General features: G+C 41.4%; 1 protein-coding gene and 1 long non-coding RNA gene across 6 annotated transcripts in view; one reads left to right on the top strand and one right to left on the bottom strand.

The window, feature by feature from the left end:
- Nucleotides 1–27,745, top strand: part of CDH20 (cadherin 20) — a 206,749-nt gene that overhangs the window by 150,539 nt on the left and 28,465 nt on the right. For 4 of the 5 annotated variants that reach the window (XM_058691916.1, XM_058691917.1, XM_058691919.1 and 1 more), the window contains 5 exons: nucleotides 5,123–5,522; nucleotides 13,472–13,766; nucleotides 14,283–14,402; nucleotides 17,058–17,225; nucleotides 21,823–22,010. In XM_058691916.1, the coding sequence (XP_058547899.1) occupies nucleotides 5,277–5,522; nucleotides 13,472–13,766; nucleotides 14,283–14,402; nucleotides 17,058–17,225; nucleotides 21,823–22,010 (1,017 nt within the window). In that variant the 5' untranslated portion in view covers nucleotides 5,123–5,276. The remainder of the gene's footprint in view (nucleotides 1–5,122; nucleotides 5,523–13,471; nucleotides 13,767–14,282; nucleotides 14,403–17,057; nucleotides 17,226–21,822; nucleotides 22,011–27,745) is intronic. The other variant, XM_058691918.1, reaches the window with a different exon arrangement.
- The window catches only part of LOC131489993 (uncharacterized), a 204,038-nt gene that overhangs the window by 149,373 nt on the left and 26,920 nt on the right, over nucleotides 1–27,745 (bottom strand). Inside the window, exon 2 of the long non-coding RNA XR_009250887.1 lies at nucleotides 457–599. This is a non-coding gene — a long non-coding RNA (uncharacterized LOC131489993). The remainder of the gene's footprint in view (nucleotides 1–456; nucleotides 600–27,745) is intronic.

Here is a 27,745-nt window from a genome sequence, read left to right as displayed (position 1 = left end):
TGAGAAAAGGAAGATGTCAGAGGCGATAACAGCTTGAGTGAACACTGTAACTGCTGAACCGTTAGGTTCGGGATTTCCAGTTTCTGAGGAACTTGGAGAAATGGGAATTCATCGAGATACACGTCAGCAAAGTTAGAACAAGCAAGAGTGATAACCACCTTCTCTAAGAAGTATCCATGGAAATTAAAGTATTCTTTGTTTTTCTACTTCTGGTCTATTAAAAAAAACAAAGGTCTACCAAAATTCCTCAATTCTAGACACACCATCAATCTATTAACAGCCTCTTGGAGCAGTAAAGGAAGGAAACATGACCACATTAAATGTACACACTGACACTAAGCCGTATCTGTTTCAGAAATGCTAACTTTGGGGATGGGGACAGTGTCACGAGGAAAGTCAGGCATGGAGTAGCAGAATAGAAGTGAGAACACAACCCAAATCCAGGAAATCTAGTACCTGGACAACCTCTTCTGGCTGTGCTGAGGGTCGATCGCCTCCGGAGATGGGTAGCTTTGTGGAAGCTGGTATGCTGATGGCCACAAGAGAGGGATGAAGCTTCTATCATTCATGACTGCCCAGGAAGAAACAAGATGGCACGTCTGTAGCAAATAAAAAAGACTTCTGGTCAGAGAAGTGTCTCATCTTTCAGCACACAAAACCACAGTACACACCTTCTCCAAAACACGTCCCCAGTGGTAGACTTTGGTCTGTAGCACACACACACACACACACCCAGATTCAGGAATGCTACAAGTTCATTGACACAAGCAATGGAAGTAATTTCTTTACAGAATTCCACAACGGGAATCTTGCTGTTTGTGAACTGTACATATTCAAAGATATCATCATATGAATTTTTCACTCCAATTTATACTCACAACCACCTGCTCTGTTCTCTCTGGGTTCTATATCCTATTCTGAAGAATTGTGACTCCTATAAAGTACAGTATTTTTGCTCATATTTCTCAAGCGAGACACTTGATTGAGGCAGGATGGCATTGTGACACTGAGATGCGTTTCGATTCAATGTCGATGCACGTCATAGTACACTGTCACAGCTCACTGTAATATTTAGGATCTTCACAGGTTTCTTTTTTTTCTTTTTAAGTACATTTTTAAGGCTCTTTCCTTAAAAGCGATAGCTTAAGAAGTTTAGTTCCCCAAAACCACAATATCATCATCTGTGTTTACCTCTTAAAGGCATGAGGCTACGTTGGAAAATTAAAACACCTTCCCTTTATAGAAAGAGTCTGTGGCAGAGGCAAGTGACTTTCTGCTTCTACAGAGATGTCATTTGAGCTTTACTGAGTAGTAGTTCCATTAACCATGAAAGGCTCAGGAAAACTGGAATAATGAAGAAAGAAATCAGAGGGAGACCATAAAAGCCCAGTTCACTTCAAGGAGAAAGCAGTAACCATCCCTTCCCCCTCCATCTTAAATATCACAACGAATTTAAGTAATGAAATAAACAATTCACCAAGAGCACACTTTATCTACAACTTTAATTTCTTCCTACTGTGTTCATTACCAAGCTGTTTGCTTTCTTCAGGCAGGATGGGGGAAAAACTTTTAAAAGACTCATTTAACACAGAAGTCAATTTCCACTAATGTATTCTCGGTGTGGCATATGTGGTCTTCCAAAGCAAATCCATACATACAAATATACATATATTAGTCTCTTCCTTTATACGAACAACAGAAATCAGCCCACCTTCAAACATGCCATTGCTATTATTATCCCGTAGGAAAAACATGAACAGGAGAACCGTATTTTTATAAAAAGTGAAAATGAGTTAGTATTTCTGATAGAACCGATTTCCCTTCACGTGTATAAACAGCCCTAATTATGAAAAGATAATGGAACTTTTGTATAACCCAGACTGTACTTTCTGAAAAGTTAGGCAGGGAGTATTTTTCATGTATTCTGCCCCCGAGGAAGCAGGAATAAAGTGCTTTCCATCAACTGCAGCTATCGAGTTGTTTAACACAAAAGAGTTTACAGGCACAGCGGGCTTTGATATTTCATGTCTGTGACGGGAAGCGTGAGAGGGGCACCCGGACCACCGGAGCTTTCACAGGACCGCCGAGGGGCTCCACAGGTCCTCAACATCCACCCTCGGCCGTGTTCGGCAAAAGGGAAGAACGTGAGGCCTTTGCACTCGTGTGTGTAGGAGGCCAAAGTGGGCAGGAGAGACAGATGAAAGCTGAGGCAGCTGAACCGCCTACAAAATATTCATCACAAAGATTCCAAAGAACACCTTTTTTTTTTTTTCTCCTTGAGCTCTTCAGAGCACCCTGAGGGAAAGATAGGGGGGGGTTAACTGGCAAGAATGTATGCATGCGTAGTCTGTAAGAGATGAGAAAATATAAGGGACAGTATTTAAAATCCCTCAAAATTTCCTCAAATCTCATTCTGTCCAGAAAATTCAGCCAGTCCAAGCAGGCAAGGGGGCATCTACAAACCCCACACACAAACGCGTATGCACTTGGGCACTTAGAATTCAAAAGCAAGATGTTAAAACTAGCCAGAGAAAATACAAAATCGTCAGAAATAATGCTTAGGCAAAATGTATACATGTGAAACACAGATATTAAAGGAAATATATTAAATAAAGTGTGTGTGTGTATATGTGTGTGTGTGTGTGCGTGTGTGTGTGTATTGAGTTTAGTCTAACTTTGATAAATGCAATCCCAGAAAAGAATTTTTCTCTGTTCTACAGAATTTTCAAATAGCTAGCTGGTCCTTCATTAAGCTCCCTTATATGGAAAAAAAAAATAATGTTGTTTATTAGAGAATTAGGCTGGGTCAGAATCTACTACCCCATAGTACTTATCCCAGATATAGAAATCTGAAATAATATATATACATTAAGTCCTTTCAAAATTATAGTCCAAAAAGTGCCCATGAAATACGGTTCAGGCTCAGTTTCGTCGTTTTTACACACTTGGTCGTTCAAATGGCAGCTGGCTCCCCAGCCATTTACAGAGTACGTTCGCCTACATTCTCTCAGCTGATAGATCCTCAGGGTAGTCCTGTGGAGTGGGTACAATTATGCCTCCCTACTTAATAGGAGGAACGGAAGTTTACAGAGTGAATAAGTCAGAGGTAATGAAAATACCACCAGGGGCTGAAGTATCGGACGCTTAATCTAGTGCTCTCTGGGGAAGTTACACATGGGTTTGTGCTTCACAACACATGGAATAATCCCCTCGTGATGACGCATCACAGTGTTCTGGCGATAGCTTTTTGGGGTCATGCCCTTCGGTCCATCTTTTAAGTCCCTAAAACAGCATAGCTGTTTCTCACCAATCTTTGTTCATTAATCCATCTCCTCGGGTTAAGACTCCTTCTTCCAGAACAAGACTCCTTCTTCCCTGGAACTGGGTTTCTGCCTATCTGTCCAAAGAGGAAACCGCTAATACTTGGTGAGCAACCTTCTAGCACACGACTGTTCTTTATTAACAAACACGTCACCTTAAATAAGGTACACCTAGCTTGCTTTTACTTAACAGTCAATCTGCCTTTCAAGCTAGAACTTGAGCCATAGCCTCCCATTCTATTACAGAAATTCCCTGGTCTCCCCCAGCTTGTCCTCTTTATCAGTTCTCTCTGAAGTGATTTCTTACCCAGAAATGAAATGGCATATTGTGTGAAGTGATTATAAGATATCTTTTTAATTCTTTTGTTCATTTCAACAGTGAGTATTTGAGAGGTCACTAAAATGAGTTCTGATGACAGGTAGAAGGTGGTAACTGAGATGGCATCAATGCGTTCATTTTAAACCACTTGCAGAAATGGAGCATTGTTTAGCTACATGGGTCGGAAATCCCCAAATACACACATTTGTTCTGAGATGATGACAGCAGTTCGCCACATCAACAGTGAAAACATTAAGCCCTCAGAAGTTACTTTGGTTGTGCTGACAGAGTGGTGGAAGGGCTATGCCATTTCATGACACCCAGCCAAAGTCAAGGAAGAAAAGGTTGATGAGGTCATAGCCCAGGAGTGAGGTCACCAGCTAATCTGACTTCATAGCAACAAAAGAAGTTTGACTGATGAAAAGGTGTCCCCAGGGTAGAAGTCAACATCCCTTTGTCTAAATGACTCTTTCAGATCAGGAAAAAAATGTGTTGGCTAGCCTCTCTTCACATGCCCACAGAGGCATGTGACTAATGGCACTTTTAAAGTCTGGTGTGAGTGATATAATGATTAACTAGCCGTTCAAATCCTAGAAAGGTCACATTAGCAGCCCCTCTCAGTGCTTCAGAGCCAAAGCAGTAGAGTGTGAAACTCAGATTCCACCAGGGGGTCAGAGAATGATTAGAGTCAGAAAGGGATCTGTAGCTGCCTGTAAATGAAGTCCAAGATTCCTAATATTATCGATAACATGGGGTAGACACAAGATAATTGTGGGTGGCAAAAAAAGATAGTTAGATTTGCTTTTGGTTTTTTAAAATTTTTTTTTTCAACGTTTTTTATTTATTTTTGGGACAGAGAGAGACAGAGCATGAACGGGGGAGGGGCAGAGAGAGAGGGAGACACAGAATCGGAAACAGGCTCCAGGCTCCGAGCCATCAGCCCAGAGCCGGACGCGGGGCTCGAACTCACGGACCGTGAGATCATGACCTGGCTGAAGTCGGACGCTTAACTGACTGCGCCACCCAGGCGCCCCTGCTTTTGGTTTTTTAATGAGCCAAGAAAAGCAGTTGGGCTAATGAAAATATTAGTTATTAGCTGTAAATTTTGGAAGCGAACGCTATTTTTAAGAGTTTAGGAGGCTGCCTGATCATAAATATTTCAAAGAGTGCACTATTAATTCAAGCCAATCAATAATACAGCATAACCCTCCAACTATGATATCAATGAGAAGAAATTTATTCACCAGTTTTATTCCCACTGAAATCCATATCCAAAGGCTTGCGACTGATTATAGCTAGATAGGTTGTCTTCTTTTTATTAAAATATTATTTGTTACTCAAACATTTCTAAAGCAATAACATGTTATGACTCTTTAATTCGTGGAGTAGAGAATGGAATATTTACTGACATTTCTTGAAAACTTGCTATAAGCCCACAGGAAAGAACTGACATCATCACAGTGTGTTCTCCTTCACTTGACAGGAAGTCAACTTCAAGCAGATTGACTTGAATCGGGATCTCATTTGAGAAGCCTAAGTGTCCGGTAAACTGTAGTAGTTATTTTTTATTTGGAAAACCCTCAAGTTCCAGTGGCTTTATCATCCTGTACTTTACTTTCTGAAAACCTGGCAATCCCATGTGGACTTCTGGTAGAATGAGCAATGCAAAGAGCTGGCTGGGACTTGGCATGTCCTTGTACTTCTGGGGACTGATGGACCTTACGACCACCGTTCTCTCCGGCACGCCAACACCACCAGGCAAATTAGAAGCGCTCCTGTCAGATAAGCCACAGACACACTCGCGGACAAAGAGGAGCTGGGTTTGGAATCAGTTTTTTGTTCTGGAAGAGTACACTGGAACTGACCCTTTGTATGTCGGCAAGGTAAGAATGGCCACATAGACACATTATCAGGGTTCTGAATGTTTAAAGAGAATATGAATATGAACTGAATATGAAAAGGTCACCGAGCCCATGTTTGGGTCCTGAGAACAATTTTACCTAGCGGTATGTTACTTGACAGCTAGTTGAAATCTAATTTTTGCTTTGTCAGATACCAGTCAGGAAAGGAAAGATTTCTCTCCTTGTTCATATGTCTGTTCTAAGTGGGAAAAAACAAGGAATTGGATTTTGGAGGAAAAGCCTGGGACCCTGCGAGAAACATTCGAGTCCCAAAAGAGGCAGCAGCAGCCTGGGGAATAACAGGATGGGGAAGAAACTGGGAAATGCAAAGGGAGGAGTGGAGGGAGGGTTTTTTTTACTTTGCTTTGTTTTGGTTTTTTTTGTTTTTTGTTTTTTGTTTTGTTTTTTTTTTTTCCAAAGCATTTCCACAGGTATTGCCTGGGGCCTAAATTTAATGGAAAAAAAAAAAGAATAAAACATTCTTCATTTCAGAAGATCCTAGCATGCGCTTTAGAATAGTTGGAGACAATCAATGAATATATTTATAAACTTTACACTCGAATTCCCTTGATTTATCTATCATCATTTCATTTTTAATCCAGGCTTTCTCCTGTGTTTACTTTATTTGGATGCTAATCAGAGACCATTTTGTGAAAGCAACCAAGTGAGAGAAAAGGGGAAACAAGGACCTAATTAGAAAATAAATAATTCATTCAAATCATAACTTAAACACTTGTTTAGCACAGAGGCTAAGAATGTGGATGGGCTTCAGAGTCAAACACATGTGGGTTCAAAACCCAGCTTTACCAACTGCTTCCGGAGTGACTCTGGACAGGACACAAAGCCCCATTAGCCTCTGTTTCCTCAAACATCAAATGGGGATAATAAAAGAACTACTACTTCCCAAGAGTTGTCTCTTTCCTCAACTCCCACCCACTTGTGGATTCAGATATGACTTCTGTCTGCTGCATTAAAGTTGTGTTTTCAGTGCCCCCAAGGACCTCCCTACTACCAAATCCTGTGGTTTCATATTATGGAACTGCCCAACACAGCCTCAGACGCTGCCCACTAGTCCTTCCTTCTTGACTCACTTTTCTCTCTCTGCCTCATGATCGTCACAATCCCATTTTCCTTCCTTCCTCCTCAGCCTCTTTGCTGGTCTTCTCCCTTCACCTGACCCCCTCCAATTAGTGGTCCATCTCGTCAGCTTTGCCTGGGGTCTCTTCTCTACCCACATTCATGCTCTGGATGGATCTGCCACGCCCTATGATTTTCAACACCACCTCTAAACTGATGAATCCAAAACCTGTATCTCTGGCTCAGACCGCTCGTCTGGGCTTCAGACTCATAAACCCCACTGCACACGTGATAGCTCCCCATTTATGGCTCAAAGCCCTCCCAAACACAGCATATCCGCTAAGGAATTCTTGGTTTTCTTCCCAAATCGAGTCTGCCCACCCCCGGCGTCTTCCCTATGTTCGCACTGCCATCACGCAGTTTGTAAAACCTTTCTCTTGCCCCCCACATGCTCTCCACCGGCAAACTGTCAGTCCCTTGCCAAAACATATCCCCAAATCCTTCATTTCTCCTCCCTCCACTTCCCCTGTCGCCTCTCACCTTTGCAAACGCCTAGACTCCCAACCAGTTTCCGCACCTCCACCCACACTTTCTTCCAATCCAATCTCCACACATCAGAGTCAGGCCATGTCCCTCTTCTTCCATCCTTCAATGTCTTCCCATTGTACTCTGAATCATCCAGACTCCTCCCCATGGCTGCCATGGCTATCCCTCTCTGACCCAGCCTGCCTCCTGGCCTCCTGCCACACTGCAGGCCACTCTTTCTTTCCCTTGCTCCCATGTTCCAGAGACATAGCTTCCTGGTACTTCCTACAACTTGCCAAGCTTTGCCTTATTGTTCCATAATAAAAATTCTTCCTCTGGCTTCTTTGGTGGTTGGCTTCTCCTAGCTCTTTAGGGCTCATTTTGAATCTAGGTCTTTCTTGACCATTCTCTAAGGTAGGCCCCTTGGTCAGGCTCTCTCACTACCATTATTTTTTTCAGACCTCTAATCACAACCCACAATATCTCATTCATGTGTTTATTGATAGGAGCATTGTCTGAAGCCTTTGGACTAGACTGTAATAAGGGCAAGGACATTGCTCCCATTTTATCCCCAAGGCCTAACACAGCACCTGTCACATAGAAGGTACTCAAAAAGACATTTAATAAGTGAATACCTCATGGTACAGTAAGGGTTAAATAAGCTAATACATGCAAAGTGCTTAGCACAGTACTTGGTCCAGAGTAAGATCTTCACAACCATTACTCTGTAGCGGTAGTGGTAAGGATAGTGGTGGTAACAGTGGTGGGCGGGGATTTCGTCACAGGAACTCAGTAGCTCAGGATGCACACGCCTAGTGCAGCTGCAAATCTCTTAGCCTCAAAATCTGTGGCTTTGACTTTCTTTCTCTCCATCCCTCATGCACAACCAGTCACCACATCCTGTCAGCATCTCCTTGCCAGCTTCTCTCAGAGTCACCTCATCCTCTCCAGGCTCTGTCATTACTGTGGTCCCTCTGCTCCTCATGATTAGATTAACTAAGCAGCCACTGCCCATCTCCCTGTAGAGAGGATCTTCCCATTCCTCCCCCCAGGACTCAGGACATTCATCTCCTTGAAGCACCCTTTCCATCATGTCACTCCTCTGATTAAGAAAGCGTTGTGGCTCCAGTGCTTATCAGAGCTCTTAGCATATAGTTCAAGGGCTTGCAGAAAATGAGTCCTTCTCCCTTACCCGGCCCTCCCCCATGATTTCTCAAATCTAGTCCCGATCCCAGTCACGCTGGTCTCCTTACTGATCCTGACACACACACCTAGGGCATCTGTCCCTACCTCAGACATGTACTCAGGCTACTTCCCTGCCCAGGACACACAATCACCAGCTCTCTGCTGAATCACATTCAGATTTCTCAGGGCCCTAGCTTAAAAGCCACTGCCATCATGAACACATCTTCTATCTATTCAGAATTCCAAAGGCTTCTAGCTACTCCTTATTTGTAAAATATTTCTTCCAACTAGACATACATGGCTACTGCTAAAGTAAGTTTCGGAAAATACATTTGTATTCAGTAGTTGCTTTGTGTGCATGTACAGTCTAGAACCCCCTTCCCTTCTCCCGTGGGTGGAAACTGAGATGCCATCTGTAGCCTTCCCTACGCTTCTCCAACCCTGAGCACCCAGCACAGAGCTGGACATATAAAACTACAGAAAGACGAGGGCACCTAACGTTTTACCGGGCTTCCACAGGACCACGTGCCAGGCACAGTCACACAGAGCAGGTCACTTAACCATCAGAACAATGCTGTGAGGCGAGTATGATTCACCACTTTCCGATAATCAGCCGACCGAACACGGCTCAGAGAGGTTATGCTTACTGCCCCCAGTTACAAAGAAGGTAACAGGAATTCTGACACTGAAGCCACGGGTTTTCCTTTTCATTGCCCTGAGACTTGGCCCTAAGAAATACACACAAGAGTCGATGGCGTTAGGGTGACACCAGGAATCCAAGCAAGCCTGACTGCTTCCTGACGTTGGGAATACTTGGCTGTGTAGCACCCTCGAGTACTCATGATTAGTGCCCACCCTTTCCTAACTACCCCAACCCAGGACACAGAACACCCTGCGTGCATCTCTACAGCCACCTTGTTCAACCAACACTGCGCAGCACTGAAGTGGGGTGTGACCTCCACATTTTATATTCACTTACCCAGGCACTTCCCTCCGCCCTCACTGTTATGAAAGAGAATGCATCCACTTTCACTCCCTCTCCCCCCAGGGGCATTCAGTTTGTCACCTTGAGCTCTGGAAGATGTCTGTTTAGAGAGCCTGCCTGAGTATTTGCCTATTTCAGAAGGAGTATGGCAACAATTACCGGCTGTAATTGGTATGGCCTTATAAAACCCACACTGGGCTTTCCAGGGACAAGGCAGTGTCGAGTTAAAGCTAGATTATATTGACATATGCAAAGAGGGGGATGCAGAGAGCCTGTGCCTGGGCACGACGCTGTGGTTCCAAGGCATGCCGAGGTCCACAGCTCCACGGCAGCTGTCTGACCACAAAGTGGAAGCACTACTGCATTCCTGGAATTGTACGAGGCACTATGAAAGATGACCAAAAAAGAGTGAAAATCACCCTTGATTTTAAAATCCTAAATCAACCAAGATTTGTCATAATCTACGTGGACTGCCCATCATTCACTACTCCTTTAGCTGAACTGAAGCATTACGAGGGTAAGTAAGATATCCACCTGTCTTATTCTGCCTGGATTTGGGGGAGAAGAATGTTCTCCCAAGATGTGCATGAGCATGTGCTGCCAACTCCATTCCAGAAGCTCCTTACCTTCTTCAGAAGAGCTGGCACTCAGTCAGTGTTAGTTGAATTAGATACGGTGAAACGGAAAACACATTTTTAGTACACTGCCAATCTGCTGAGTGACTTCGGGGAAAGCCGTCAACGTCTCATGTTTGCAACGGTCGCAACCAAACGTGTCTTCTACGGCTGGTAAACCCTAATACTAAATGCCCACTACCAAGCTGCTCCGGAAGCTGGGGTCTCTCGGCTCTGTGTTCACCTTACCATACTCCACGCGGTGATGTCAGGACGCAGACTTTTCCCGACCAGCTTCCCCTTGGGTTCTGACTGTACACAATGTACTAGAGGGAGAACAAGAGGCAGGAAGAGGGAGAAGGGACTTGTTCCTGGAAGCCAGCAAATGGCTCCAGTTCCTGGATGCTTCCCCCACCCCCAGCACAGCACCAGCCTCGCCACACCCCCTCAACAATAGCAGCACGACTGGATGGCACACCCTTCTCAGAAATCGGAGTCTGAAGTCTGAGAGATGTGCGTGATAGGGGCGCGTCCACTGAGCTCCTGAAGCCCCAGCCCCAGGCGGCCGTGCTCCCTCCTCTGATGCCTCAGGCCCAGCCTCCTCCAAACATCTAGATTCCAGAAGCGCCAACTGCTGCCCTCTGTTCCCCCAGCCAGAGGGACGCTAGCTGTTTCCTGGAATCTCTCTCTCTCTCTCTCTCTCTCTCTCTCTCCAATACTTCCATGTTCCCTTTTTGCCTTTTCAATCCTCCATATTAAATTCACTCTGCGAACATAACTCGTTTAGGTTTTGTTCCCTGACTGGATCCTAAACTGATACAATGATATTCCTCAGAAAACAGTTCTGTGTAAGCAGATTCTGGTCCCTTTCATAGCTGGTCCCCATCTCTTCCTGTTCACGAGAGGCTCATCATGCCTCTTGTTCCTTCCTCCCTCCCTCTCTCCTCTCCCTCTTCCACACAGGCTCACACACACACACACACACAGAAGCTACCTGCAAGATGCTTGCTAGCTCTTCTGAGATAAAGGGAACAAGATGCCACAAAATGCTTTAAACCTAACCCTGTACCCTATGTGCCCCATTCGATACACTTGTACTGAGCATTTGCTGCATGTGAGAACCCACACTGCGATGAAAGCCACATGGTTCCCGCCTTCAAGGAACCTACCATACAGAGTTCCTCAAATTCTTCTCCCAGCACTGACAAAAACAGAGAACAGATCTGAGGTTCAGCCCAGATTATACTGACCTCAGCCAGTCGGATGGCTCCTAAGGAACTAGAACCCCCTGCAGGAGCAATGATGTTAGTCTTCTGTTATTTATTAAGCTCTCCCCACAGGCAGAACACTTATGTTTGGCCTATAATGATAGAGAGCATGCTTAGTTTTTTTAAGGACCATAAGATAAAACTTTTTAGATAATACGCAGAACACCTCAAAACAGTCCTGTGTACTTCATGTCAGATATTCTTTTCTCTTCCCCCTAAATAATCTGCCATGCCCTAAATGAACCTATCTCATTCTAAGTAAATGTTCTATGTCACATGCCTTAAGATTACATGTCTTACAACATATATAAATACTGAGCAACTTTTTTTAAGTTAAAAAACATCCTGAGGTCCTTGTCCTCCTTCGCCCAATTCCATCCCTTTGCCTGGAAACACAGCTCCCGATGGAATGGATTTTCATTTCTTTGTGGCCAGGTCCCAACAAAATGGCTTTCTATTCTACACAATAAGAGCTGGCCACTTCTGCTTTTTTTTTTTTAACTGCATTATTAGAAGATTCGGATTGCAAAAAATAATAATACTGTATACGGTATGAGGAAACGTGAGAATTGCATATTCTAAATCGAATTCTTGAAGTAGAAAAAAAACCCACAGCTATTTTTTCAGTCAATTTTATTCCCTTATTTCTCTTCTCTAGATAAGACACAGCTGAATTCCTCTAGGCGGCAAAACAGTTGCCTGCATGATGTGGCCGTGAGTCAATCTGAGATCACCTCAGAGCCAGCCACAACCTCCAAACCCACCCTTGTCTTAGGATGCCGTGAATACATTTTTCAGGTGTTCTCCTGGTATCTGTGCCACCTAATCCTCAGAGTAACACTGTCCCAGCAATGCTTCAGGCAGCCTTCTGCAGCTTTTACTGTTAGACTGTGCATAATAAAAAAGCCAACAGGTGGTTTCAGCCGTCTCTGCTAAACTCTTGAAGATTTGAAGGAAGCAGAGAAGATTTGGGGCTGTTACGACCCTTTTCTCTTTGCACATCACCATTACTATCATCATCATAATCGGCCCCATTTGTAGCGTTCCTATTATGGGAAAGACAGTGTGCCAGGTGCTTTACATCCATTAATTTCTAATGATCCCAACAACCCTTCAAAGTAAGTATTAATGATGTTCTCCACATTTATAATATCAGAAATTTGAGACTAACAAACATCCAGTACTTTGTCAAGGGCCCTCAATTTATAACCGCCTTCGTGTTTTAGACCCCATTTATCTGCCCTACTAGCTTAAGCATAACACCGGGTTGCCTGATTTATAAACTAAATCTCTGAACTGTGCAAAGTGCTAAAACCCAGGCAACCACAGACCTAGTGGAGGCCCCCTTTAGAGAGAAACTCTTATTATATGATAACACAAAATTCCAGGATTCTTGCCATAGAACTATATCTATAATTACAGATGCAGAAGAAACGTCTTTCTAGGCCTACTATGAAAATAGGGCCCCGGACTCCTTTTGAGAGTGCATCAGTCATTACAGACAGAGTAATCCAGTAGAAAACACATTTGGATGGGCAGATAAAAGCATGGCCCCATCCACATACAGATTTGAGTGGTTCAATGACAAGCCCAGGAAACGGTCCCACCAAAGAGAGATACATTCATGCAAATAATAACAACCTCCGGTAAACCCATGTTGACACCTGAAACACAAGCACTCATAGTCCTACCGAATGCAATTACTGGATTAGGACCACAGCATCAGAGAGTTTCAAGAGTCCCTGGAAGTCACTTACAATTTCCAGTACAGTGGCCACAGCCTATTTTTAAATCAGTTCATCAGTTTTTCAGGCAACTTGAATCATCAGCAGGTTTTTGAAACTCAAAAACTTAATTTATGTCAAAAACTTTACTTTTAAATATTAGGCTTGTTCATTTTTTTCTTAAGTGGAAAAGCTAGGTTCCTCCTTATGATACTTGTTTCTATTCTCATGCTGGGGGCCTATACTTCCCAGAACTCCTGTTTTCTACACTTCTCAGGGAAAAGAACCTAAAGATATAGTGGTAAGTCTAGGATACTGAACGTGATATGGAAAAACTTTACTTACTCATCAGTCTGTATTTGCTCCTTGATACAATCATGTTCAACGTATGATAATTCTCTGTAGATCAACATTTTAAACACTTGAGTGAAAAAAAAAAATTACTCCTGTTTGAAAGGAGGTCATAAGTTTGGACCAAACTGACAATCAATTTATTTCCAACACCTGTTCATATCCATAATGAGATTCCAAGTTTCTCTGTTTGTTTCCCCAGCTGCATTCAGACATGGACAGAGGGGATGGATCCATCAAATACATCCTCTCAGGAGAAGGTGCAGGCATCGTGTTTACCATCGACGATACCACTGGAGACATCCACGCCATTCAGAGGCTTGATCGAGAGGAAAGGGCCCAGTACACTTTAAGGGCTCAAGCCCTAGACAGGAGAACAGGCAGGCCTATGGAGCCGGAGTCTGAGTTCATCATCAAAATCCAAGACATCAATGACAATGAGCCCAAGTTCCTGGATGGACCTTATGTCGCCACTGTGCCAGAAATGTCACCAGTGGGTAAGGTGGAGAGTCACTGATTCTCACAAAAAGCAGTTCTACAGAAGATCGCCCTCTTTATACCCAGAAAGAGAGAATGTGCAGAACAGCTCACAAAGTATAAAACTGGACCAAAAATGATAACCAAGTCCTTAGGCAGGAAACTACACAGACACTGAAATCAGTCATATTAAAAAATAATAGTAATAATAAGCCTAGCATGGTTATTTGGTTCTGATTCTTAAAAGACAGATGATAGACGGATACATGTTTGGTTCATGAGGAAGAAGCATTTTGGTATTATCAAAAGAGCAATGAAGAACCCAAAGGCTGTGTTCCTCTTGCTGGTTACTAAGAATTTAAAACCCAAATAACTCTTGTCCCACTAGAGAGGCACCAGATAGGAGTTATGGAAACCTGACCTCAAAAGGGATGCTCCCAAGGAAACAAACGTAACAATTCCAAATGCCCATTCAGGACTGCATCCGGCCTTTAGCAATTCAACTTGAACAGGTTTCCATCATCTCTCTTCCTCAGGGACCTCTGTCATCCAGGTGACAGCCACAGATGCTGATGATCCAACCTACGGCAACAGTGCCCGGGTAGTATACAGCATTCTCCAGGGCCAGCCATATTTTTCTGTGGACTCCAAAACAGGTATCTGATGCAAGTTGTGGGAGGTGGTTGCTTTATTCCCTATTAATTTATAACTGCTACTTACGGCAAACTCAACTCTCCTTTTCAAGGACTCTCTAGGGACCGTATAAAACAAAGGAGATTGTTACAAGCTTTAGGATTAAGACAGGAAACCAGCACTGCCCCGGTGGGTAAGAGCAGGGCTACGTAGAGACAGTGTACCAAATGTGACTGGAGAGGCCAGAAAGCCTGCCTACACAAAGGTATATCCTCACTAGCCTTCAATAACTCCTACAGCTGAATTTATCCCCAGGGAATATCTTTTATCTCTCCAGAAAGACCTGAGAGGATTGACACATTAACCTGGGCTTGCTAGAGAACTAGGATCATTGATTTTGAAACTATGAAGAGCCTTAGGGGAATCATCCAGTGCATCACTGGTCACTTAACAGATAAGGAAATTGAGAACTGAGACCTAACAAAGTACTTCTATTTATAGATATGTCCCCCGACATGTGGTTTGATGTTCTTCCCACTGAGCCACCCTGCACTAAGCAGAAAACACGGCCAGAATAAATGGATGCTGGGACACACAGGTTTTGTTGAGGCGGGGGAAACAGCACAGAGCATGAGATGTGGCCCCCCAAAAGGCAGGTACTGAGTGGGAAGCTCTAGCAGGGGGGACAGCATAAAGAATTGGATGGGTAAGGAGGAATGTGGCAGAAAAGACAGAAGTTTGGTTTTGTTTTTGTTTTGTTTCAGTTCTACCTGAGAGTTTTGACTACTCTCATTATCTTGCACTTGTGCCAATCTTTCTTCCTTTTGAAACACTGTCACAGACATTACCATATTTGAGCCTCCCATTATTCTTGTGAACTCATGAAACACATGAGTGCGCCATTGTTCCCATTTTACAAACCAGAAAATTGAAGACCTAAGAGTAATTAGCAAGGAACTTGAGTGAAGAAACTTACAGTCACAGAGGTAGAGTAAATGGTGAACACTCAAAGTCACAGTCACCTCTCGATTTGAAAGAGAAAAAATACATTTCCATTAGCAACCTGATAGAATTTTTTTTTCCAGAAGTCCTAAGGGGAACCAGGCATTCAGAAACTTATATCATAAAAGTAGAAAGTGAAGGAGTATAAATTAGTAGGAGGAAAGAAAAAAGGTTGCAGTGAGGGACTTCTATAAAACAGTAACTTTAACAATTCTACAAATGGGTGGGGGGGGGGGGGGTAGTGAGGAGATGCCCACAGGGAAGAAAAATACAGAAGAAGAGGGTAATGTGTCCTTTATATCCTAAGAGGAACCTTACATTATTTTGACAGCTCCCAGGGGGTATCTTTAGTGTTAAGGTCAAAAATACATGAAAAGATAGTTATTGCTGTACCCATTGGGCATTTTAAAAAAGGAAAATGCTGCATATTTCACTTAAGAATGTTGTTACTATAATGCAATATATACACTACAGGAGTAAACTGGAGACAGGTTTGTGGTTCCCAATGTCTTCTGTTTGCATGCAAAAGGTCTATTTAGCCCAGGGTCATGCTGTAAACTTGCAGTAAACAAGCCTTTAATCTTTGCCTACAGTGCTAGAGAAGTCAACTTTTCTAAGTAGCAGGGCTAAAAGGGAGATAAAACATTAAAAAAAAATCCTCCACAGGATCAAAACAACACATTTCACTGGATTTTGATTTAGACCCCTCTTCTTAAATGGCACTGTATCATCACAATGTGATGCTGCTCCTCACTGTCTGGGGAAGTTCGTCCCTTACGCATGTTAAAAATGAACAACCCAACAGAGCATCTTTCATGTCCCAGCTCACGGAAATCAGTGAAGCACAGAGGTAAGCAGAATGTAACAAAACCGAATGGATATATAAGAAAAGAAAGCGTATCAGAATTCCAAACCTGCTTACAGGTATAGGGGAGGCAGGGAAAAGCAGACTAGGAGTGAGCTGCCTAAAGAAAAGTCATTCACACTACAAAGGCTCTAGGGGCTGAAGAAAGAGCAAGCTGAAAGAGGGAAATCTAAAATCACAGATTTGCAGACATATGAGGCTTTGTTTTCCAGACGCAAAGCCCCAGTTTTCTCTGGTAAGACAGAGACCCTTGAAATCGGCCCAGACTGCAAGTCCCTAACTCTGTTGGAGAACACTGCTGCCACCTCCTGTTCTCTCCCGGTAATGCTGCCAAAGGAAATGGGCTCTGAGCTCTTCCTGAGGGAACAGGGCCTACTCACCAATTGTTTAATTAAGCACAGCATTTTTTTGAAGCTAGACTCCTGACCTCAAGTTTAATAAAACACAGATGATTTGCATCTCGACTCTAGATATTAACAATGCACAAGGGAGAAACCTAGAAGCCCATCTTAAACACTGCATTTGTGGTTTTATTTTTAAAAACAAAATCTTAGGGCACCTGGGTGGCTCAGTTGCTTAAGTATCTGACTCGGTTTCACCTCAGGTCATGATCGCACAGTTTGGTTCGTGGGACTGAGCCTGTTCCCATTGACAGTGCAGAGCCTGCTTGGGATTCTCTCTCTCCCTCTCTCTCTCTGCCCCCACCCCCACTCGTGTGTGCACACGCACAAGAGCTCTCTCTCTCAAAAAATAAATAAACAAAACTTTAAAAAAAAATAAAAATGAAAACAAAATCTTTTCTGCCCTGCAGGTGTCATTAGGACAGCTCTCATGAACATGGACCGAGAAGCCAAAGAATACTATGAAGTGATTATCCAAGCCAAGGACATGGGAGGGCAGCTTGGAGGGTTAGCTGGGACCACAACGGTCAACATCACCCTCTCAGATGTCAATGACAACCCACCCCGCTTTCCCCAGAGTGAGTACCTAACCAATGAGAATACAGATCTCAGGCCAGAGGGATGCACCTATTACAGAAATGAAAGAAAAAGGGCAGTCTGAGTTCCTCCTTAAGTTCAATTATCCATGGGTTCCCTTCATACATTTATTGTGCAATTCTCACATAAACATTTCCCTTCTGGGTCCCAACATCCCATGGCACTATACCAGTGTTTCTCACTTTTTTCATTATCACCTCTTTCTGAAGCTCTTCTAAACTTTTTTTTTTTCCTTGATCGTCATGCCCTGCACCCTGCCCCATAAAATTAAATGGTAAGGAATAAGATTTTGTTGGATAGGGGTGAACTTTAGAAAGCTACAAACCACTGTAGCATCTAAGATTTTTTTTTCAGATCTCCCCCTTCCCCGAACCAATGTCTGTCCCCTAGGAGACAATACTGCCCTGTTGAGAATGCACACGGAGAAACTAAGCCAAAACTGTAGGTGAACACATAGCAGCCTAACTATTTAACCAGTCAACTCATAAGAGTACCAAGTACCTGCTTTGCAATGGCACTGGCCATGAGGGATACAAGATAGCTGAGATCCAGTTGCTGCTCCCATGAAGCTTAAAATTTAGCTGGGGAGTACATATTCTAAACTCATAGGAAGTTAACCAACAAGTAGATTTGCCATGCCAGTTGAGTAGTGCAGAATGAAACTTTCACAATGAACTAAGAAGCCTTCACAGAAGGATGATACCTCAACAGGGGACTGAAACATATAAAAGATTTAAATAGAAAGAAAGGACATTCCAGAAGGGGGAAGCCATTCAGTCATTCAAAAAAAATATTTGTTTTGGGCACCATCTAGGTATGGGACATAGAGCGGTTTACAAAACAAACAAAATCTCTGCTTTCCTACAACTCATTCGAGTAGAATTGAAATGTAAGGAAAAAAAAAAAAATATATATATATAGATATATATATATATATATCTATATATATATATCTACAATAGAAAGACCTGGAAATAAAGTAGCGAACAGAATTTTATGTTCAAAGACCGCCTAAAAGTGGAGACGTGCTCTTCAGTGTTTCAAATGTGTTATATTTCTAAAGGAAGTCACTGAAAAGTTTTCGAGCAAGACAGAGACATAAAAGAAGGCTAATCTAACAGCCAGGTACAGGAGGGGTTGGCAAACGTGGAGGCTAGAAGCTGGGGAACCTGTCAGGGGGCTTTTACAATGGTCAAGATTTGACCTAATAAGGACTTAAAGAAACAGCAGAAGGAGTGGAGTGGGACTAACAAGAAAACATGGATTTCTGTCTCCTGATTTCCTGGCTGAAGGAAACATGGCAGAGGGTGGAGTCAAAGATGACTACGATGTTTTAAGTCTGGGTGACAGGGAGAAGAATCGTAGTACTGATGGAAATAGAGGATGCATAATGGAACCAGTGGCAGGGGAGGAGGAAGACAAATACAGATTTGAATATGAAGGGACAGCAGGACAATCTGATTGAATGTCCTTAAGGAAGGTGGAAATACAGAGCTGTAACTGTGGAATGGAGCCCAGCAATGGAGAAGGGAATTTGAGAATCAGATGCCTAAAGGGAGCCGTTGGAGAAATGAGAATTCCAGGTGAAAGCACCCACAATTCCAGGTGAAAGACTTGACCAGGGAAATCAGGTTAAAAAAAAAAAAAACTAAACTAAACTAAAACCAGAGTCAAACCAGACTAGTAGCTGAGTAGCTATATTCTGAATCAGACAGACCAAGTGAGCCATCTCCTTTATCTCTGAAAGATAGAAGTTCAAACGCTCACATACAACTGGTGTACACAAAGACCCCCATGAGATTTTATGAAACAGAAAGGCAGAATACTAGGTGAGAATTTCACGAATGGCACAAGCAAGTAGGCTGAGAAGCTAATCGGCTCTACCATACTGAAGAGCAGTGCATCGTGGAACAGTTTGTGAAATGCCATATGGATTGGTTTCTTACTGCTTTGCTGATTCTGTGGGTTCTATCTTTATTACTTCACGAATGGCTCATATTGCACACTATAGATTATACACACTATATATATGTACACTATAGATACTATTTATACTAAATATATATATATATATATATATATATATATATATACACACACACTATATATACTATAGATTCTTGAACATCCTTAAACTACCCTATTTGGCTTTTAAATTTGACACTAGAGGGTATCTCCAATGAAAACAGGGCCAAAAACCATGTTATTATGTAGCTCCTAAGTGTGTGAATTTGGACAAACCGCAGGAAACTCCTATCACCCCAAACCTGCCAACTTCACAACGGCATCACACAACACAACAAGAAAGAACCAGGGTTTTAGTCCTGCCCCGCAAGCCAACATCTTAACACCCATTCTAAAGCAAACATTTTCAGTTGTCACTTTTTCAAAATAATGGAGAATCCAGCGTAGAGTAAAAGCATGGACTATGTTGCACAGAAGATGAAATGTAAATACATAAAAGTAATCGTCGTTAGGGAGCCGTCGTTAGTCAGTTAAGCATCCAACTCTTGATCTCAGCTCAAGTCATGATCTCACAGTTCCTGGGTTTGAGCCCCGTGTCAGGCTCTGCACTGTCAGCACAGGGCCTGCTTGAGATTTTCTCTCTCCCTCTCTCCCTCCACACTGAGCATGGAGTCTGACATAGGGCTTGATCCCACGACCCCAAGATCATGACCTGGGCTGAAATCAAGAGCTGGATGCTCAGCCGACTGATCCACCCAGGCACCCCTTGACTGCTCATTTTAAAAATTCAATTTTCCTTCTTTCTTATAAATATTACCATAATTTGATCATGGGATGTTGACCAAATGACACAACTATTATTTTATACTGAGCAAGCTCAGTTACCTTTAACTGAACCAAATACAAAGGAATATCGAGATCTTAGGCTATTTATTTCTAATACAATCCATCATGTGTAGAAATCTTACGTATATGCTTGTTTAAACACAGAACACGTAGCTTTCCTGGTGTGGGAATAATACTTGTTAGTTTTTCCCAAAAGTTCTGCAATAATCCTCAACAACTTTGGAAGAGAATGGAAAGAGATCATGAAATCCAAGTGCCTGCCAGCTTAGTACAGAACTTAGCAATTTCCTGGCTCATATTTGCAAAGAACAGGCTTTATTTCTTTTCCTGTACAAGGGAGGGTGCTGTGAGCTGGTTGGGTGCTATCAACCTCCCCAAATCTTTGTGAAACTCAAGCCCTTACATCCCAGGCTTCCCTGCAGCTTGCCAATACATATTAGAATAAGAGACCATGAACATACTGAAAATGTGATTGTGTGATTTTCTTTGTTATTTAGTTAGTCACATTTTGATTGACAAAATAATGAAGAACGTCAAAAAGTTGAGCCCCAGAGAAGGTAAGTTAGTGAAGACACAACTCTTTGAAAATGAAAATGAACTAAATTTAATTGTGAATTCAAAATATCAAGTTGAAAAGGAGAACATTTCCAACTCTGAGATTCTCACAGATGTGACGACTTTTGGGATATTCTAACCTGGAACAAGAGAACAAGACACAACAGAGGTCTGCAGTGGGCAGGGCTGAGGGCAAGGACGCACTGATGGACAACACACGGAGCTGGAAGCTAGTCGTAGAGTAGCTGGAGCTGCTCTTTGTGGCTGTTCCTCATTTAGAGCTCACTGATCCCCACTAAATATGGGCAAGTGGACAGAGCTAGAAACTCCATATGCTGGCCAGGCCACGAAGGAAAATGTGGGCATTTCAAGTGTGAACAGAATAAATACATACTTTGCAATCATAATATTTTTTCCTTTGTCAGAAGGAATTAACATTTGGGGAAACAGTTCATTAGGAGGGACCGAAAGATTGGAAAGCAAGATAATTCCTTCCACTCTGAAGGTAGAGTCACTGAGAGAAGAAATATTTTGGGGACACCTGGGTGGCTCGGTCGGTTAAGCGTCTGACTCGTGATTTTGGCTCAGATCATAATCCCACAGTTCATGGGTTCAGGCCCCGTGTTGGACTCTACACTGACAGTGTGATGCCTGCATGGGATTCTCTGTCCCTCTCTCTACCCTTCCCCCACTCTCAAAAATATAGAAACTTTAACAAGGGGGGTGGAGAAGAAATATTTTTGTTTTCATCTTATCCTATTCTTTTTTTTTAATATTCATTTATTTTTCAGAGAGAGCATGAGTGGGGTAGGGACACAGAGAGAGAGGGGGACAGAGGATCCGAAGCAGGCTCTGCTCAGACAGCAGCAAGCCTGATGTGGGGCTTGACCTCATGAACCATGAGATCATGACCTGAGCTGAAGTTGGACGCTCAACCAACTGAGCTGCCCAGGCACCCCTCATCCTGTCCTATTCTTAGGATTAGGTCAAGCTATTTTGGTCCCTCCTTATCAAACATCCAGTATAGACTATGACCTCATAATTTTTGCTCAGCCTGTATGGATTTCAGTTTTTCCTCTGTAAAACTCAAGTTTTAATTCTTAAACCAGGAGGAAGGCATTTTGCCCAGCATGTCTGATATGATTTGACACTATTGAGGCATTTTTTACAGCAACAGATTACACGAATGCATGTTCTGACCTTTCTTCACAGAACATTATCAGATGAGTGTGTTGGAATCAGCTCCAGTTAGCTCCACTGTGGGTAGAGTATTTGCCAAGGACTTGGATGAGGGAATCAATGCAGAGATGAAATACACCATCGTGGATGGAGACGGTGCAGATGCCTTTGACATTAACACAGATCCCAATTTCCAAGTTGGCATCATAACTGTGAAGAAGGTAAGGCAACCCCTCTTTTCAGATCATGTTAATGGAGGCTGGGAATACATATGAGGTCAGTAAGGGCTGTTACACTAGAGGTATGTAATGTTTTAAATCCTCGGACAAATGTTCTTTCCACTTGTTAAAAAAAAAAAACCTCCTTTCGCTTACATGTAAACACTGGCTGTGTCATCATTTTACAGAGAGGGTACCATGTGATGATAAAAATATAATTATGTCATTTCTCCTAAGTCATTACTTAATCACTTAAAAAACTGTGGTAGCTTAATTCACTAATGATGTTAATGACTTGATCAATATTTACAGTTGAATAACACTCAGATTTCACTATTTTACACCATAAACAATAAAGCAAGCTATAATATTATTTATGAGTCAATAAATAACATGCAGAGATTTTTTTAATTGCTACTCGAAGATCCACAGATGCTAATTAGGCTTGGAAAACTTTTATCAAACATAGCTACTGAGTGGTATTATCACTTGAAATTCCTTTGCTTCACAAATTACCAAGTTTTCTGAATATAAGTTTTCTGAAAATCAATTTTTTCTGTGACATAAAACACATATGGATATATCTGGGTGGAAAATAAAACCTTAAAAAATTGAAATTTTATCGTCCTAGTAGCTCTATATGTGATAAATTCAAAAACTCATTGATTTAATCTTCCATCTCCTCTACTTTAAATACATCTAAGATATCTTATTTATTCAACAAATATTTGTCGAGCATCTACCTATGTGCCAGGTATCACTCTACACGCATGATGTAGACAGTAAGTAAAATAACTGAAAATATCTGCCTTTGTGGAGCTTACATTCTAACAAGGGGAAGAAGATAGTTGAAATACCAAATAAATCAACAAAGTAATATAGTACTAGGAAGTGACAAATGCCACGGTGGGGAGGGGTAAAACAGAACAAAAGTGAGATCAGAAAAGCCAACATGACTTCAAATTTAAATTGGGTGTTTGGGACTGGCTTCACAGACAAGCGACATTTATACAAAGATTTAAAGTGGGAAGATTACAGCACAGAGCTGGGCAGGTTGACAACGCACACCCCTGGGAGGTGCCCTACAAATGACTTCAGTGAGAACTATACACAGAGCCCTGCAGACAGGGAATGGGCATGGAAATGTTGTTCCAGGCAAAACCAGTGCCAAGGCCCAGAGATGGGCTCTGTCTAGTCTGTTTCAAAAGCAACAAAGGGGTTGATAAGGCTGAGTACAGGGGAAGACTAGTAGACGAAAAAAGTCAGACCTATACAGTCTGACTTATAGGATCCTATAAAGAGTATAGGATCCTATAAAGAGTATAGGATCCTATAAAGAGTATAGGATCCTATGCTCCTTATCCTATAGGATCTTACAGGCTACTCTAAGTACTTCTTCCTCTGAGTAAAGCAAGGAACACCTGGAGGACTTCAAAACATGTATGACGTAACTGGACTTTCATTATAAGATAATTACTCTGTAGGCTGTGTGGAAAAAAGACCATAACAGGGAAGCAATAATCCAGGTAGGAGATGATGGTGGCTTGGCCTAGGGTAGTAGGAATGGAGGTGGTGAGATGCGGTCAGAATCTGGATATAGTCTGAAAGTAGAGCTAACGGGATTTCCTAACAGACTGAATGAGGATGAGAAAGAAAGAGAAGAACCAACTGAGCAACAAGAACAGAGCTGCCTCTAACTGAGATGGGAGAGTCTGCAGGTAGAGAAGGCGGCAGGCAGGTGGTGACAAATACTGGGATTAAGTGTGGACATCTTACCCAGATGGAGATGTGCAGTAGCTACTGGTTATAGGAATATGGAGTCTAGAGAAGAGTTCTGGGCTGGAAATATAAATTTGGGAGTCACAAGCATATCAATGCTGCTTAAAGCAAATCCAACAGAATGACATTCCAAGGGACTGGGCACATACGGAGAAGACAGTGAAATGAGCCCTATAGCACCCCAGCATGAAGAGGTCAGAGAGAAGGGCAAGGATAAGCAAGGAGACTTAGAAGGGGAGATCAGGGAAACAGGAGGAAAATCGAGGGAGTGTGGAACCCTGGAAGGTATTAAAAACTGTTTCCAGGAGAAGGGAAAGACAAATGCTGTTGAAGATCATGTGAGAACATGGAAAGCCGACCACAGGGAGATCATCGATGACCTTGACAAAAGCATCAAAGTCGTAACTTAGAATGGAGCACAAGTTAATAATGTCTTTAACGACAACTTCACTACACGCTATTCCAGAGTTGAATTAACACTGATTTAGAAGGGAAAAGTTCACGTTTGTCCTGTATTTACATAAGCAATATACAAACACAGCAAAAGAACAGATGTATTCAGCATTCCACCAACCAGAAATCTTTATAAACCAGCACACGATGACCTCAAAACAGTGTAAAATGCTGGTATTAACTTCAGAATAATCAAATGAAACTGGATGTAATTTAAATATTACAATTTTGTATTTTATTCTCATCCTTTGAGCTCGTAACACATTAGAATTATAAAAGATGACTAAAAATGGTAATACCAATTTGGTATATGACATAAGATTAAGAACACTCCCCTATGATGTGGCATGCCTCAGGTAAAGAGTTAATAATACACTGCCTACCATGACTGGTAACTGTACACAAGGTAAATGCTCAAAGATTTGGAGAATTATTGTTTCTTTAATGCAAAAATTTTCTTTAAAAAAATTAAACAATCAGAAAAAGAGCTTTTGGCATTCCCCATATATTTTAAATTTCATTTTGTATCTTAAAATAATATATAAGATAATTCAAAATAATAATATATCAGTGTATTTTAAATTATTAGAATATGGCTTAGACCTTATTATAGGCCATTTATTTAAAAAAAATACGAACTATTACAATTTTGTATCTGAAGGGAACCCCACAATATTGTTTCTCCAGCTCCCTTATGTGGAGAAAAGATTAAACCTTATAAGATAGACCACTATCTTTCACTGTCATTACTAAAACTATATCCATATTTAATCAAAATAGGCATCAGTTTTGCCAAGGTCATTTGGATTTCTCTTCTGAACTTAGGAGGTGATAGAAAATAGAATTAAAAAAGAGGTCAATAAGTTGGGTAGATGGACAAGTCAAATATAATAAATACTTTAGAGGCTATTGACTGCTCAGTCTGTACTTTTGGAACAACATTCACTCAGATGCCTGACCCACACCCATCTTCCTACTTTGTCATTAATAATGTCATATAAAAGTGAAACAGAAGTTCTGCTTTTGATTTATTTCCATAAGCCCTATTATTTGTCTAAAAAGCACATACTTTTTCAAAAAGAAAAATTAAGTTGAATTGATAGAATTGGGTCTTCATAAAACCACACTGATTACTACCCAGTATCTTGGGTCTTTTTGGCTTTTAAGTAATCAATCAATTGATTTCCAGTCTCTTAACTCAAATGCTTGAAAGATAACTTGAAACACGTATTTTTCAGATTGCTCTTTATTCTAGACGAGCGTGCCGTTATGCCCTACTCCGGTCTTCAGCATGTCTTCTATCTGCCAGCATACAACAAGCAATTGTTTGGAGTCCATTTTCCTCTTAGGCAGGCCACAAAAAGCAAAACTTCCATATTTCATCAAATCTAAGGTGCTCATGAAATGTAAATCACATCATTGTTTTATAAAAGAAAAAAAAACTCTTGCACTTTAAAAAAGAAAAAAAAACTCTTGCAATTCAAATGATACAATGCTTTCTTCTTCCTTATGGTTTTTTTGTAAAAAGCTCTTATTGACACAGATACATGTGCTTCACTAATATCAGAGTTACTCCCTGCTGTTGTTTCCAGGCCATTCTGCCCACACAACAATTTTTGTTTCATTGTCAAATCATAGTATAATCTTTCTGGAGACATTTTAGAAGGTAATAAAGTTCAACACATGTAGTCCCAACAATGTGCAGAACTCAGCTGAAATACATGCATGCTATCTCCTGCTGGGCCTAAAGCAACTGTAAGATGCCATCAACTGGAGAAACAACTCAATTTCCAAAATGTCAAAATATGAAAAGATGCACGCCTTAAAATCACTGAAATATTGTAACATAAAATCTGTGTATATTATCACCCAACTGGTACTTGTCAATACTCGTCAATACTTGAACTGAAAAACTTTTTTGCACTATTCAATGTAACATTTTTTGCTGCCTTTCAGGTTTTAGGCCCTTGCTAGGCACTGGGGAATAAAAATCTAATTCTTAGCCTTTGCCCTTGAGTTTGGTGAAAAGAACCAACAGGATCACATTTGTAAAACAAAGAAAGAAGAACCCTAATAAAAGAACCACAAAACATAACAAAGTACTATAGGAACAGAGGAAGGAATAATTAATTCTGCTGAAGGAAAGTACATTACTATTTTGTGCCCAATTTTTGTGGTTCAATTTGCAAGAATATAATGGCTCTTCTTATGTGCTCTAAGTCTAGGAAATTTCTTGAATTTGGAACTTGGGTTCTAAGATTATTCTTCTTTGATTTATTATTATGACTATGGAAATAAACAATTCTTTGATGTTAAAAAATAAGTACAAAAACCTTTCAGGACAAAAGTCAAACTCCTATATCAATTGTGAGCAACTTAAAGCTTAGGGTATTTCGGGCAATGCTTTCTTTCAATTTTAAATCATAAAATTACTTAAGTGAGGAGACAATCTTAATGTAATCATCACTGGGTAATTTGTTTCCAAAAAAATTTTAGCAATAACTAAAAACTCACTTTAGTCCTTTCAACAGATAGTATTGGAACAACTGGATATCCATATGCAAGAGAAACCACTTTACTACCTCACAAAAACAAATTCAAAATGGATCATATACTTACCTAAACGTAATAAACTAAAACTATAAAATTTCTAAAAGGAAACATGGAAGAAAATCTTTCTGACCCTTAGTAGGCAAAGATTTCTTAGATATGACACCAAAATCCCAATAAGAAAGTGATAAACAAGACTTTATTAAAATTAAGAGTTTCTTTTCTTCAGGTCACCTGGGTGGCTCAGTCAGTTAAGTGTCCAACTCATGATTTCGGCTCAGGTCTTGATCTCATGGTCATGAGATTGAGCCCCACATCGAGCTCTGTGCTGGTCATGGAGCCTGTTTAAAATTCTCTTTTTCTCTCACTCAGCCCCTCCTCCACAAGCACCCATACATGCTCTCTCTTTCTTAAAAAAAAAAAAAAAGTTTCTTCCCTTCAAAAGCACTGTTACAACTAATCACAGGTTGGGAATAAATATTTGCCAACACATGTCAGATAAAGGACTTGAATACAGAATATATAAAGAACTCTTCAAGAAGATATAAAAAACTGCTAAACATTAGGCATTAGGGAAATAGAAATCAAAACCACAATGAGATACTTCATATCCACTAGGATGGCTAAAATCAGAAAAACTGATAAAATCGAGTAATGACAAGGATGTTGAGCAGCTAGAACTTTCATACATTCCTGGAGGGAATTCAAAATGATACAGTCACTTTAAAAACTGGTGTGGAGGGGCACCTGGGTTGCTCAGTCGGTTGAGCGTCTGACTTCAGCTCAGGTCATGATCTCACAGTTCATGGGTTCGAGCCCTGCATCAGGCTCTATGCTGACCATTTGCTCAGAGCCTGGAGCCTGCTTCAGATTCTGTGTCTCCTTCCCTCTCTGCCCCTCCCCGCTCACACTGTGTCTCTCACTCTATTTCTCAAAAATAAATAAATGTAAAAAAA

The sequence above is a fragment of the Neofelis nebulosa genome, chromosome 11 (genome assembly GCF_028018385.1).
Source record: "Neofelis nebulosa isolate mNeoNeb1 chromosome 11, mNeoNeb1.pri, whole genome shotgun sequence".
Lineage (NCBI taxonomy): Eukaryota > Metazoa > Chordata > Mammalia > Carnivora > Felidae > Neofelis > Neofelis nebulosa.
This window is presented reverse-complemented; position numbering and strand designations above follow the sequence as displayed.